Source organism: Staurois parvus, unplaced genomic scaffold, assembly GCF_062004578.1.
Source record: "Staurois parvus isolate SC_StPar_1 unplaced genomic scaffold, SC_StPar_1.0 ptg000147l, whole genome shotgun sequence".
NCBI lineage: Eukaryota > Metazoa > Chordata > Amphibia > Anura > Ranidae > Staurois > Staurois parvus.
Genome location: NW_028317943.1, coordinates 20,067,575 through 20,083,806, shown reverse-complemented (window position 1 = coordinate 20,083,806; position 16,232 = coordinate 20,067,575). Strand labels below are relative to the sequence as shown.

The window sequence follows — 16,232 nt, the reverse complement described above, 5'->3', positions numbered from 1 at the left end:
AAGTTTGAAAAAGAGCACCTGGATGTTCCACAGCACTACTGGCAAAATATACTGTGGACAGATGAAACCAAGATTGAGTTGTTTATGAAGAACACACAACACTATGTGTGGAGCAAAAAAGGCACAGCACACCAACAACAAAACCTAATCCCCACTGTAAAACATGGCGGAGGGAGCATCATGGTTTGGGGCTGCTTTGCTGCCTCAGGGCCTGGACGGATTGTTGTCATTGATGAGAAAATGAATTCCAGAGTTTATCAAGACATTTTGCAGGAAAACGTACGACCATCTGTCCGCCAACCGAAGCTCCACAGAGGATGGGTGATGCAACAGGACAATGACCCAAAGCATACAAGTAATTCAACAAAACAATGGCTGCAACAGCACAGAACACGCCTTCTGGAGTGGCCCAGTCAGAGTCCTGACCTCAACCCGATTGAAATGCTGTGGCATGACCTTAAGAGAGAGATTCACACCAGACATCCCAAGAACATTGCTACACTGAAACAGTTTTGTGAAGAGGAGTGGTCCAAAATGACTCCAGATCGTTGTGCAGGTCTGATCTGCAACTACAGGAAACGTTTGGTTGAGGTTACTGCTGCCAAAGGAGGGTCAACCAGTTATTAAGTCCAAAGGTTCACATACTTTTTCCTCCCTGCACTGTGAATGTTTACATGTTATGTGCAATTAAACCATGGCAACATCTAATGTTTGTGTAGTATTATGTTCAGCAGACTGTGTTCTTCTATTGTTGTGACTTAGATGACGTTCAGAGCACATTTTATGCCCAATTCATGCAAAACTCCACTTCATCCCAAGGGGTTCACATACTTTTTCTTGCAACTGTATGCTTATGAAAACAGATGCAAGCACTGGAGGTTAAATCATGTACACTGAAGTAGCAAACTGGATATAAAAGTAAAAAAATCTATTCCCTTCTTCATGCTGCGAGGCTACTCATATGGCAATGAAGTCTTAAAGTTATTGTAAAGGCTCAAGTTTTTGTACCTTTATGCATTCTATGCATGAAGGTAAAAATCCTTCTTTGTGCAGCAGCCCTGCCAGCCCCTGCTAATACTTACCTGAATCCCATCTTGATCTAGCGATGTGCATGTAAGGCCAGCCAGTGATCCAATGAGAAGAGAGTGGTGAGCAGGGCCAAGCCATGTTCCGTGTCTGATTAGACAGAGCAGTGGCTTGGGAGCAAGCCTACTCAAGTGCCCCCATAGCAAGCTGCTTGCTCGGCCCTTAATATTAGTTTAAAGTGGTTCTAAAAGCAAAAGGTTTTTTACTCTAATGCTCTCATCTCACTGGACAGAAAAGCAGCAGTGGAAGCTAACGACGGGGCCAAGCTACACTCTGTGTGTTCATGTACACACGGGGCCGGCTCGGGAGCAAGTATGCACCAGTGTCCCCAGAGCAAACCATTTGCTATGGGGACACTTGGCAGGGGGGAGGAGCTCCGAGAGCTGGCAGGGGACCTTAACAACTGCTGGCACAAAGTCTAGTCCTCTGAGATGAGCATTTTCTGGCTACATTGCTCAACTTGTCCCTCCGTTTATGTAAACAATAATAACTAGTAACAGTCTTATTCAGCTGAACTTGTTTTGTAATGTTGTTATGTAGCCATCCAGGTGGCTTCCTCAGTTGTAATGGGTTTCAAGAATTTCTCTTAATGTTTTTAGCTCCATAGGTAGCTCAGTCACCCAAATCCACCATCACCATGGTGTTATGTATTCAAAGCAGGTGCTGATTGTCCAAGAACATGACTGGAGTGTGGAAGTTTTTGAAATCACTGTGTTCTAATTTATATAATCCATACACATAATGTCCAGCTAATTCAATTACTCCTTTTTGCTTGCATAGTTTCATCTTTTCAGGTGCTGGAGGTGGTTAGATTGTACATGGTTTACTCTCCTATGACTACCTCACTAACACAAAGCAGACCCTGCTTATGTAAAGTGCGAATATAGCAGCCACATTAATGCATGTATAACCGCACACTATGCATACAGACAAGGTGTTGAAAGCACTACCATACAACTTACATTACGTAGATCATTTTCACATGTTTACCTTTATAAAAACATCATCGAAAAGGTTATAGTTTCCTTTTAAACCACTGTGTCTGCTTCTAATGTAGCTACATAATTCACTAATGGAATTCATGATCACAAAATTGCTGAGTCATGCAAACATAATTACAAGGTTCTCCTTTGAATGAGAAATGTGGATGATAAAAGATCAGTAATTTGCACTTATTCCTGAATTTTATTTTAGCTGTGATGTCATTACTCATAGCAAAGAAAAAGTTTCTGTGTTTTTTTCAACAATTTTATAGGTGATATGGACAGGCTTACCCTGTCAAAACTTCCATCTGCTCATTTGTTGTGCTATATTGGAGTCGGAGAAGAAGCAAATAATGGAGCAGAACTATGGCTTCAATGAAATTCTAAAGGTATATTATGGACTTTATGATCACTTAACGTATCAAAATAGTTTTTAAAGTCCCAAGTCCAATAAAATATGTATATAAGTATGTATTATTTTTCACTTTTGCCACACTCTTGTTTTATAAGGTGTTCTTATTCTTCAATAATAATTCTTAAGTGCAGTTATCCATACCAACCAACTCGAATCCATCTTGTACTGGTCTGAGTAAGCTCTGATTGGTTACTATGGGTTGCTGCACATAAGGATTAGTACTTGAATAAGGCCATTTGTCACTTTTGATGTACAGTTGAAACTGTTATACTGCTGCCATTGATCACTTTGACATGAGGGGAACTCTGCCAGCCTATTGATTGAGCCCTTTAGTTCTCCTGTAACCATGAGTAAGGGAATTTCTAGGGAACAGTCTGAACATGCTGGTTGAGTTCCTAACTTTCAGTAATAGAAGATTTGTAGAATAACTGGCATCTAAAGCGTGTTTGGCCTGACTTTGACATTAATATGTGATAGTCTGAACAAATTGGCAGCTTCAAAGAAAAGTGATTTGCCAGTGTGTGTGGAGATTAATACTGATAATCGGTTCCCATTTTAGTAAATCCATGTTGATGTGTCTGTAGAGATTACTATATTTGAGCTCCATGAATAAAAACTGGAAAGGATAAAGTTCTGTTTTCCTAAGTAGCCAGTCAGACTACAATTATTATTGTATTGTACATAGTGAAAGAATGTTTGAATGGTCTGTGTAGATGACAAAAGATTCTATGCTTTGCAGCTTTGCAGTCATAGTTCTTTGTTAGAAAATGCACTTTGGCATTCTGTTTGCAGTCCAGCAATTACAGTGCCTTACAACATTTCACTATCCTTAGTCCTGTAATAAGTTAGCAAATTGCTAACCAGAATAAGGTTTAAACTCTAAGGGGTGGGTTTATAAAGTAGGGAATCTGACATTGAGCAGACATTCTCTACAAGTGAATCTTCTAGGTACATGTGTTTTAAATGTCAGTGATTGTGTCACCTCCGGAGAATGTTTGGTGAAAGTCAGATTCACTGCTTTACAGTATAGATCCCCTAGTGTAGAGTAAGGACATACGTGCAAGGGTTTTTTTGCTCCATTATCAAAAGGGAAAAAAACAAAACAGGACTAAAGACTGAAGTAAACTGCAAGCTTGTTACTATACTTATGACATTAATCAGTCAAACCTTTTTTTTTATACAGTGCTTGCAGTTTCTTTTAGTCCACATTAAGTTTTCAATCCACCTAGATTGCCTTACGTTGGTCATTGTACAGCACGAAAAGACTGAAAGCCAAATAAATACTTGAAGAAAACTGATTGGCTTGGGGTGTATCTGCCTGAAAATCAGGTGCCTAAACAGGCAACATGAAATATGAAGTAATGCGAGGGGCGTTCAAGTCAAAGCGGGACATTTGAGTTTATATAATAAAGGAACAAATTTCAAGGAGTGGAAACTGCATTTATTTTTCGACTTACTCCCCTGCTACATTTATACACTTATCCCAGCATTTAATGCCTGGAAAGCTTCGTCATAGAAAGATTTGTCAGTACCCCTGAATCATCCTTGGACTGCCTGCTTCACTTCGTAATCATTGTGTTCACCGTTCCCACAGAAACACAACAGTTTACAACTACAGCCTTATGTCCAGTTGGTCCTGAGAGGGACACAGAGCCAAAACCACTGTCAGTCACCACCATTGAGAAGGAGAAGAGGTGTGGCTTTATCTCTGAATCTCTGCCTGTGCTTTGAATGGCTGCATGTAAGGTTGTAGTTCTAAACAGGAATGCACATGAATGGGAGACTCTGGCGAGGCTCCATAGGTTCCGGTAAGCACATGGAGCATCACCTGCATACCTGAAGTCAGCCATTGTGGCTGAGTCACAGTTAGTGGAGCAGGAGGAGAGGAGAAATGTTAAAAAGAATAATAGCCAGAGCATGAAAGTCCTACTATAAGCATCTCTTTAAAAAAAATGGCTTTAATATCACAGTGCACAATGAACTGCATCTGTTTTTTGTCTTTATTATTTTTTAGTAGGTGTTAATCTGAAGCCATTTAAACTGTACCAATTTGCCATTTGGTATAGTTACTGCTTTGCAGCTCTGTCCATCTATACACCTGATGACATACAAAATTTACATTCTGATCTACTGACCTCTCAGCTGCAGTGTAGACACATCAAGCAGTCGTAGATGCATTTGAACATTATAAGTATAGAAAAATGTGTTATTTTATGAGTTATGTTGTTTTGTTTTTTAGCATATCAATGAACTTTCCATGAAGCTGGAAATTAATGATGTTCTGTGTAAAGCGGAAGCAATCTCTTTGCAGATGATGAAATGCAAGGTATTACAAAGTCTTGTGCATGACCTTTTATCGCTTTCAGTGTATTACAATCTCATTTTACAGGAACAAGAAAGTTTTTATTCTGTAGAGCCTCAGGGCAGTTTTTTTTTTAGTTTTTAAGTAAAGGTTAAAATTATGATTTTGTGACATTGTAAAAGATAATGAGAATGCTCAAACAAGGTTTTCCACTGAGTTATCCATAAAATGGCATTATTTTAGAACCGTTGTTAAAATGTTTGCTTTAATATGTAGAATTAAACTGATGGTGAACCTGTTTACTACATTTTTGGATTACAACCAATTTAATATTTAAGATATGCAGTTGTTATGTTTTAGTAACAGTAGGAGTAACCACACGGAAGCCCAAATAAACATTGCATAAAGCTACATTCACACAGGTGATTAGTGCCAGTGCAAATTTTTCTTCTGATTCCTGCTGCGGCTCTTAGTGGTTAGGTACAGCCGCAGGCCCTGTTCAGTATAATGACAGGTCCGCAGAGGCCGCAGCTTTTCGTAGCTCTCTGCACCGCCAGCGTTCCCTACGACGATTGCTGCTGGACACACACAAAGTTTGTCCAGCAGAAATCCCTGCAGGTAATCACTGGCTGTGCCAACTGCTGTGAATACCTGCAGCCTTTGGCGACCTGTCATTATAGTGGTCTGCACCTAGTTGCTGAGAGCCTCTGTAAGAATCTCTGATTCCTGCCGCTAAAATTTGTACTGGCATTAATTGCTAGTTTGAATTTAGCCTCTGTGTCTATAGCTGAACCTCATGCAAACTGTTAAATATTAAGTATACATTTTATAAAAGTATTTGTTACTTTGTAATCCAGCTACATCTGTAAGGCAGTGCTGTCAAGATGTGGACCCCCTGTAGCAATACAGGCAGGTTGGGATACTGCTCAGTCTGTGATTGGACTTTGAAGTTTTAGTAGCAAATTGATGATGCCATTCTGTTACCTGCTCCCTTTAAGCATGTTGACAGTGTTAGACTGTGCAAATTAATTGAGCAATAATTGGCTCCTACTGCTTCCCCTGCTACTGTGTAGGAGATTACAGGAGGCTACAATCAAGACAAATTCAGGCACATACTGTATGCTAGTAGTATGATTTTACAATGAATCCATAATTGAATTCATTATTACATTCTCGTATCAGCCTTGAGTTCAGCTTTAACAGAAAAACTAAATGAACTGGATTTACCAGTCAGAGGCAGTTGAAGAATATACAACTTTTGTAAGGGCTGTCAACAGTTTGTCACTGTTTTATGCAACATCCACTAATCTACACAGGGAATAAGCCAAGCAGACAAGAAGACTGAACGCTGTGCAGAGAAAATGTATGCCTCTTGCACCCTGTTGGTTAATCGCTATCACTTATTTATCTGCAGTAGACTCCAGCTGCTGTTTTACAGATTCCCTCCATTCCCTCTGCCTGAACAAATGCTCATTACAATTGGCATGTCTGAAATATGTACTCATAGTCTGTGATAGCAGCAAAAACTAAAAGAAGCTCATTAGAGATAACTTATCACAAAGATATTATTTGTTTGTAATACTTCCATACATATAAAGTGTGCCTGCACCGTAACAATGATCTGCTCTGATTTGCTCCCTCTTGGCCTGTTAAATTACCATTAAAAGTGTTATGTCATATCTGTAGGGTAAGTGTAAAAATACCTGTTGATATTGGCAGAAATTTTGTGAGCTGATACTTTCCTGTGCACAAGGAAAGATTATAAGGATGGGGGGGGGAATGACAAGAGGTCTGTGTTCTTTGTTATCCTTTAGAAATAAAGACATAAAGTAGGCAGGGCTGACACCATATGCTTAGCCATTCAGAGCCCAAATTAAAACTTGCTGTCATATGGCGTAAGCATTTTTTTGTAAGGATACACACCTGCCTTTCCCCTGCTCCTTCACATGGACTCTGAAGAATGAATGCACAGAAAATGACTGGTTAAAGTATATTTAACCCTTACTTTGTAAAACAATCCATTCACTTTAAGTCAGAAATGAAAGGCAAAACATTTTGTATATACTGTATAAAAAAATGATAAATACCTTTTTTTCTTTTTTTTTTAATATGTGATCACATAACCTCTGTTCTCACCTACACAAGAGGCTTAGAGAGGTGTTGTGGAGAAATAGCAGTACACTGATCTTCCTAGTGATTAGTTGTGCAGTGGGGCGTGCCCGCACAATCTGGCCATTGGAGGACAGGCAGGCTGTTCTCCCAGCACAGCTAGAAAACTGACCATGCTGGGATGGATGTGCTCTCATGCCTTGCGTGGTCAGTTTGAAATAGGAGAGCAGGAGACCTGGCAGGATCACCAGGTATTTCTTGCAAAGGAAGCAATGCACTTAGAACAGGATACTTTTTGATGAGATAATATTCCTGGAAGTGGAATTAGAATAGGGTTTAGGAAGAACAGAAAGATATGGATTTAAAGAGAGAAAAAGGAAAGTGGAGCGTGGGTGGGAGCGGGAAGGGGGGGAGGGGAGGGGGAGTTTGGGAGGGGGGATGGTAAGAAAAGGAAGTTTATATATATGGTCAAATAAATTATATAAATTACTGTTTTGATAATTATAATAATAGAAATGTTGAAATGACATGCATAAGACTTGAAAATAAATAAATATTTATAAAAAAAAAAAAAAAAAGAACAGGATACTTTTTCATACAAGTACATGGTACAAAAGGCACAAATATGAATTGTTGGGGTAACATATTCTTTAACCCACAAGGATTTTTCTTTTTTTAACTAACATTTTTCTTTTATACTGGATTTGTGAAATAACAAATGTAGTCATTTGGAGATTGGATGAAATGGTTTTGTGTAGCATAATGGGGGTTAAATAGTGTGGGTTTTTCTAGAGGTTTATACATCAGACCCAAAAAGTGGGACAACTGAGGAGGAAATAAGTACATTAGGGACAGTTGGGAGCTATGTATTGTGATTCAGTAGAGTAAAGTAGAATTGAATGGTTGATTATAGGCAGCCAAGATTTTCACAGAAACAAGAAAAAAGGCTGTAACAGTTTAGGATGCTATTAAGCTGGTAAGAGCTGTCATGCAGCGAGTGACAGAGACTTGCCCATACTACATCTGATTCATTGAACCATAGCTCTTCTGCAGTTTTTCTGTTACACTCAGACAGTGCTTCTTTGCAGTACAGTAGCTGTGCCTCTTTTATCAAGACAGAAATAATCACAATCTTTTTTATTCAAATAGAATAGGTAAATTAATCTGTAAGGATAGAAATATAGGAGTTGCCTTTGCAGACTTCGTGTTTAAGCAGCTGGTTTAGGGACAGTCATCCTACTAGAGAAAGGGATCTGTATGCTTTAGAACTTTGCTTTAGAACTTTGCTGTAGACTCATGTTTTAAATATGCCACATCTAAAACAATTAGCTCAGCAGATCTGTGCTTTCTGTTGCTCAGGATTTGCCTCCAGCAGTTTGTGAAGTTCTTGGCCTTAACAACAACACTGCACCACTGTCATATGACACAGCCGAGGATTGCATTGTCAAGAAGCATTACCAAATGTCACCGTCTCAGAATAGCTCTGTGCCTGTACACCCCACTAATGGGACAAGAAGTAATTCAAACCTGAAAGCTCTGCCAAACAGTGTTCACACACCAACTTCTGCCTGGTAAAAAAAAGCTCCTATCAAGACACGTGTCTACAATACCTTGACAAGGACATTTGATTTATTATGTGGTGTTAATCTCGGAGACTTTGGAAAACTCATTTTGTCTACAGCAGTGTCTTTGCATTAAAACTTTTAAAACAAAGGATCTAACTTAATTATTTTTGTAGTTAAAGCTGAACCAAAATAGACTCTCCATCATTATCATTCCATTACTTTTCACTAGTGAGATACAGATGACCTGGTGAATTGAAAAAGTCTCTTCTGTCTGTTAAGTTTAAATAACTACAAAATACTAATGAATCAAATGTTTTCATTTAGATATGTGAATTAGCACTTGCACAAATGGAATCCTAAGTGACAAGGTTTAGCAGGACATTTCATGCAGCATTTCTTATTCAAACCTGCTTTTTTATTTTATTTTTCTAACCTAAAGTGGCCTGTTAATATATGCTATGAAACACCATGGCTCAAAAATGCAGACCTAACTGATCAAGTTAAGAAATATAATAGTTAAACCAGGTTTTTTCATGCATCGGTTGCTTAAATTGGCAAAACAATCTTGGAAGGGTAACTTAATATGGGCCCGGTATGATAAGATGTATCGTTATAGTACCTAGATGTGGCTGTACCCACTTGTAGTTGTCAGGAAATTTCTGCTACTTTTGGGGAGTCACAGAACCTGGGTGCACTCTGCATGCATTCCTTGACATAGACTCCAAGTTGGAGCTGGAGAACGCTCACCCCTGGTTTCACAATGTTTTGTGGCTGCCTCCCTGTGTTGACTTCTGAAGTGCCCACTTTGCCTTGTGGGATTCTGTGAGGAAGATCTTACCAGATTCTGCTTTGGACCTCTAATCAAGGATTGCATGTAGAGCGCACCCAAGTGTGGGGGCTCCTCATGCACAGTCTTTTGCCAACTAAGAGTATACGCAAGTCTGTTTTGGTGGATGCTGATAGAAGTTGTATTAGTTTTATCTAGTGTTTCATGGTGGGTTTATTTTAGCAGCCTAAAAATATTCATACAGAAAGGTTTTCTGACCATTCATATTAGAATGGTCAGAATTGAATAATCCCTTTTCCATGCCTGCTTTAGTATCTGTTCAGAGCAGATGAGGACAGCTTCTAACACTGCTCACCCAAGCTGATTACACAGGTTTTTGTTGATGCCAGCAGATTGAGTGTATGCCTCCAGCAGTGAGATGTTCCAGCTCTACCTCCTCCGCTGTACATTCTATCTTTGCTGCGACTAGAACAATTTTACTCTTCCTGCTCTGTTCTTCATAAAATAAAATAACGAAAGTCTAACTGGGGTATTTCCATCCCCAAATAATGTGCAAGTGGTAACTCAAGAGGGTGATTAAGTCCATCAGCATGCACAAAGAACAGAAATATCTCTGTAGAGCGCTGTGCTGGCTAGCGTCAGCACTGTCGGCAGTAAAGAGCAGCAGGTTGGCCAAATGTCAAACCCTCACACTTAACTTTTAATTAGCCCAAGCTTTTCTGCTGTGATTACTTTTCAACTTGCATTGGACCTTATCTGTCAAGCTATAAATGCTCTTCCATTTATCCATTATAAAATCATTTTTTTGAACAGAGATCCTCTGCTAATGCTTTGTTATGTGGTTTTGAAAGAAGATGCTTTTATTGTTACAAAGAAGCAATTATGCTAAGAAGATGCAATAGGAGTCTTCCCTGAATAACCCCCCTTGTATGACAAAGGAAAAAGCACTCTTACAATATTACTTGTGAGTCACATAGGGTCACGCTGTTCTAAGGAAAAGCAGAGCAGCATAAAATGGCCATCCGGCATTACCTATAAGGGTTTACGTACTCATTGTTTAATACAGAGTAATGTAACCATTATAATAGAGTGCAATGCTATTTTTAAATATGTTGTGGCCAGCAACATGAACTGTGAAAATACCACTGAAAAAAACCTGGTTAATACTAACAGGGTACAAAGGTGACCTACTTTTATTGGGAAAACCTGTTTCTAAACATGCTACAGATGTATCTTGCTAGGGTGCAGCCTGCTGCATCTGCTGGGATACCTCATTAAAATACTTGGGCCTATTTACTAAGAGTGGGGCTTCACATCTCTGCAGCATTTATGTGTAACTGTCTTGAGATATGACGTGATGACTGCATAATTAAAAGTGTAGCTCCACTACAGAATTCAGGGACTGCAGCAGAATAGAACAGAGGAAATTATGTCAAATGTTACCCTGTTTGTGTTTACAGTTGGCAGGTGCTCTGTGCAGTGAAAGCTAGAGTCTGAAGGCCTGGTCCTTTTTATACTTAGGACCTGAAGAAATTGTAATTAAAGGGTATTGATTAGACAACATTTGCAAGGCTTCCTGCTTAGGATAGAATATAATAAAGGCTGTGTACAGGCAAGTACTGTGGAACCACCAGGAGGCCATTGTGACATTACAGGGCTAAAACAAGCAAATGGCTCTCAAGCAGCTTATTGAGAACTACCACCTAGCTAACAAACACCCATTACTCATTGTTGCCGTGGTCTGTATCAAATTGAAAATGAAATTGTTCAACTTTTGTTTTAATAGCATATTTTTATGTGAAGATCTGTAGTATTGATTTTCTTAAAGAATATGACCTTGTAACTGAAATGCCTACAATTCCTGTGTGTATATGTTAATTCCCTTTAAAGGAGCTGGTCATGCTGCAGTTTTTCTGAAGATAAGCAGAACATGATTCTTAAATTAAAATACCCTTTGATTGCTAAATAATATACTCATTTTGGGTTTTTTGCAGTGCATTTTCTACTATGCTATTTTTGTGAAGCTAATTTTAAAATTCATTATTACTGATAATGTTAGTCAGTATGAGGACTATTCATTACACACACAGTCATTCACTAATAACTTATTTTATATTCTTTCTGGTGAAGGTTTTTTCTATGTGCTGATTAAACCAGATACGCACAGTCATTTCCTGCAAATTATGCATTTTGTTAAGGTCAGCCCGCAAATGCATGAATATTAGTTGTGACGTGCACATGACTAAATCAATGTATTAATTGTATAGTGAAATCTGTAAATATGAAATAAATTTCAAGTGTAATTATGTCCCTTGAACCTTTTACATGCAGTTTGGTACTTTGCAATAAACTGTTCTATAACATGCCTATAGCAGGCATTTGTAGCTAGTTGTTGCTATGACTTTTTTTTTTAACTAGAAGGAACCTTGATTGAATGCATAGATATGATTTATAATGGAGTGAAATGTCTGGTATTGTGAAAAGTAAGGTACTGTGAAATGTAGAAATTGGTGAAGAAAGCCTTTAGGCCCCCAATAGCTATTATGAATATTAGAGCATAAAACTGATGGAAGCATATGACAAGCTCTTCGGATTATTTACAAAGTGTTCAGCAACTTCATCTCAACAGTAACATTAGTGATAAAAGTTCACTTGTATTGAAAATGAACCCTAGTCAGATATAAAAATACAAATTAATTTAGCACAGTAACCATTAATACGTAATTACATGTATATTCTAAATGCAAGAAGTATAAGTACCTGAATATCAGCATCTTACATTCTCTGAACAGCGGAATTGGAGTGTGGGAGGAAGAAGCAGTACAAAGAGCCAATCAGATGAGCTTATCACTGCGCTGCTTCTCTTATCACTGTCTAATCAGAGGCTGATTGCAGGTCAAGAACAACCTCAGCTGAGAGGGAGTGTGCTGAATGATACTGGCCATCAGACCCAGGACATCTAGCAGCATAAAAAAAGTACTGTGGAGGAAATCTCTGAATTGAAGGTAAATATTACAGCAAAATTTGGTTTTATTTTACCTTTTAACGGGGCTATACATATTTATTGTTTATATTGTTTTTGGTCAGAATTCCGATTTAAACTATAAGATAATGTATTGGTTCATCATGCTGCAATAGCACGTATAACCAGCCAAAATAAGATAAACATGAATAGCTTATTAAAAGATAAAAAAAAAATAAACAAAACCATGTCTTGCTGCAATATTGAACTTAAATCCAGAGTATTACCCCACAGTACTTTTTCTGCTGCAAAAAGCTTGAAAGGACAGTGTAATATAACCCCTCCCACTCTCAGTAAGCCTCTGGTTTTTTGGGGTTTTGTTTTGCTAGTGTACAAGGGGAATAGACATCTCTCTTCTGCTAGAAGAAAAATGTTCATACTTTTTGATCAAAATTCATTTTTTCATTTACCAAGTACCTGCCATTGCAAGAATATCCATTTGCCAGACCTAATCCATATGGTCCAAGTTCATATCCCAGGGTCCTGGATCTATCCTAATGTATCCTTCTGTCTTCCAGTAGCTTGAGATTATGCCTGTAGCCCTACTCTTTTGTGTTAACCAGTTAGTAGATATTATTTGCCAAATATCCAGAAAAGGGCCTTCTTTCGGTACACAAGCAAATTTTTTGCCCTTTTGACCTAGAAAAGCAAGGCAAAATCTCAATTTCAGAAACCCTCTGCTCCGAATGCTATGAGTTCTTTTGCATTCTCTCTCAGGCCTCTCAGCAAAGCTTGGAATTCAGTTCTGCCTTAAGTCCAGCACCCCCAGGTCTCCTAAATCCTTGAGCAAGTTCTCCTTAACAGTGAGGGGGCACCCTCACTTGCCAGAGTAGGGGATGTCTGTTTGCCTTTGTGGGCATCTGGTCATAGAACATTTCAGATGTTTTGCACAGAACAATGTATCCTGAGCCTACAGGTTGGAAATTCAGTTTGTGGCACCCCTATTTATGTTGTTATACTTGCCTAAGTCCCTGCAAAGATTGGTGGACTGTCACGCTTCTCTGGCACAGTTCCTCTTTCAAGGGGTTATATCCAATATCGTGGAATGGAAAATGGAGAGATTTCAGAGTTTCTATTCCAGCCTATTCCCTTTCCCCAAGGCAAAAGGGGTATTAGTTCTACATTGGATCCAAAGGTTCACATTACCTTCCTCTGGGTACAAAAATTCTACACTGGAGCCACCAGGTTAGTCATTGCATCCCTTAATAAGGGAGATATTTTGGCGTTCAGGTAAAACTCCCTTCTGTGAACATAACTTTTGCAAACTTGCATGTACTCATCTTTGCATCAATGCTACCTGCATGTCTATTTCTGTGGACATGCAAACTGGTCTTCACCAAGGTGCTAGCCCTTGTTCTTGCTCTTCTACACTTTCAGGGTATTCACATAGTGGAATATTTGGATGACATTCTTCTGAGGGAACAGTCGGCTCAGACTCTGACAGCCAATGTTTAACAGACTGTGCAGACTTTACAGAGATTTCTGGGCAGATACTAAATCTTCACAAATTGGTGCTGGAACCCTCTCATTGCTTGGAGTATCTGGCCCTGATTTTGGATACGGCCCTGTATAAGGTATTCCCTTGGATAAGCTTCAAACTCTCTGCTCCCTCATTCAGACCAGTTCAGGAACCAACCAGCAATTCACCTTATTTTACTTCAGGCAATTGCAACTCACATTCTGGCAAGAGGGTGCAGTCCCTGGATCATCCCATACATCTGACTAGCAAATCCAGTATTGCCTTGGTATGTTGGGTCACATGTTTGGTGCTGGTATCAGGAAAATTATTCCTTTCAAAGGTGTGGAAGGTGCCCAGGATGGATGCTGGGGATGAGTCCTAGTTACTATTGCCATTGACATCACTATTCTGTAATTCAGGGTGATTTGATCATCTGAGCAGGATCTAGTCACACAATGCCATGGCAGTCGTTTACATCAACCATCAAGGAGCAACCAGAAGTTTTATGGCTTAAAGAGAAGTGGTCTTGAATTATGGCTTGGGTAGAACTTCGCATTCTAGCCTTGTCCTCAGTGCACTTTACATTCATGGAAAACTAGCAGGCAGATTTCCTCAGTCATTGCTGTGCAGTCTCTGGAGAATGGTCTCCCCACATAGAGGTGTTGCAAGACCTCTGTCATAGGTGGGGGGATTCCAGACATAGATCTCCTGGCTTTCAAGCTCAACAACACATTGAGCAGATTGGTCTCCAGGCCCAGGTATTCTTTAGTATTAACAGTGCTAACTTCATGGGATCAGTTCAACCTGATAGTTCCTGGCAGAATATTTGTGGGCCTTCCCAGATCATCCATGTATCAAGAACAGCTTACCACCCTGCATCTCGGTTACTGGTTAAAATGGCCTGTCTGTTGAAGCCAAGATTCGGAGATACAGGGTCCTATTAGATTCCATTATTCCTATGCTTTTGAAAGCTAGGACACCAAATTCTCACAAAGTCCAACATTGCATTGGCAAGTGTTTTTCTCTTTTGATGTGAGGGAAGAAAATTCCATGCCATGATGTTCCAGTAGATCCAGTCTGGCCTCGACCAGGGTTTGGCCTTGAGTACCACCATGGGTCAGATCTTGGCCTTACACCATAGGAGATAGGCTTGCACCTTCAGATGACTGGACACTGGCAAGCTTTTGCGCACATGCCCCCTCCAAGATGCCTCCCCTATGTAGGATACTTACAATTTACTACACCCTATAACCCTACCCCACTCTGTGAGTCCTCTGTATTTCAATAATGTCTGTGAGTGATGGACCTCTTTCTGGAGAAACCAACTTCACTATAATAATTTATTTTATTACTTTCCTAGAATCAACCCTTTATAGTCTTCTCAAGCCTACAGAAACAGTTTATCTGAATTGTTGCAACCTTGGTAAAACCTTGTGGGCCGTACTTGAACCCCATGCTGTGGGGATATGTAATGTTGCTTCAGGCATCCTCTGTGGAGCTCTCATCTTGGCACCTGTGCAATGCATTGAGTTAGCCACAGGGTGCAGTACAGGTCCAGGGCCATGGTTCATCACTTTGAAATCCAGTCCCTGAAGACCCCCTTCTAGGGTATGCCTACCATGACAGGTGAAGCCCCTATACTTTCGACCATTACTGTGTAAAACTGGGCTATGTTTGGAATGTATTCACTTTACAGTTGGTGCTAAAATGCAGCGAGTCAGAGCTTAGCCTCAGCTAGATGATCAGGTGTTACATCATGCCACTGGTCACACATTTTAGTGACACTTCAGCCTAATCCCCTTCTAAGGTACTAAGGCACTTCCTCCTGCTCTTTCACCATAGTGATTTGTTGCAGGACAGTGTACATCTAGGTTACCGTGTACTTCTACTGGACACACTTACCCTATCTCTCACACTCTACTCTGTGAGTACCCTGCAGGGGATTACCCTCACTTGTAGCTATGGCGAAGGTCAGGTGAAAGGGAATTAACACTAAACAGGTAAACATTCGCTCTCCAAACACTCAGCCACAGAGTGACAATGCATTCCTTTGTGCAGAGCAGGAACTGGCCTTAACAATGGTCTCAGCATCCAATTTGAAATCTATTTGAGACATGCAACAAGTGGCCTGTTTAACAAAAGCAGAATTGTCTGCATCTGTGTCACAATTTCTTGAACTGATTAGGGCCCTAATTCAGCAATATTTTTCCAGAGCTCAAAAACGCCCTGCCTCTTCTACTTCTGTTTCTCAAGTTGGACCCTGCTATGTCGGCCCTAGAAGAAACTGAATCTGAGGGGAAAGATGCGGATGGAGATGTGTGTTTTTTTTGTGGAATCTGTAGATATCTTTCCACCACATTGTCACTTTATTGAAGAGGGTGCTTCACCATGCTTGCTAACCTTGAACAGCCTATTGCTTCTGTACACAAAAACCTTGGGAATGTACAGATTGACTCTCCTCTGTCTCATCACACCCCTTTGGGCACAAAGAGACCTACTGAGTT

The 16,232-nt window shown here is 39.8% G+C and overlaps 1 protein-coding gene across 1 annotated transcript in view; it reads left to right on the top strand.

Annotated features, from left to right (window-relative positions):
* The window catches only part of TBC1D15 (TBC1 domain family member 15), a 113,035-nt gene extending 101,404 nt beyond the window's left edge, over nt 1-11,631 (top strand). The window contains exons 15-17 of the mRNA XM_089674099.1: nt 2,342-2,458; nt 4,724-4,810; nt 8,255-11,631. Of these exons, the coding sequence (XP_089530225.1) occupies nt 2,342-2,458; nt 4,724-4,810; nt 8,255-8,470 (420 nt within the window). The 3' untranslated portion in view covers nt 8,471-11,631. The remainder of the gene's footprint in view (nt 1-2,341; nt 2,459-4,723; nt 4,811-8,254) is intronic.
* The last annotated feature ends 4,601 nt before the right edge of the window (nt 11,632-16,232 follow it).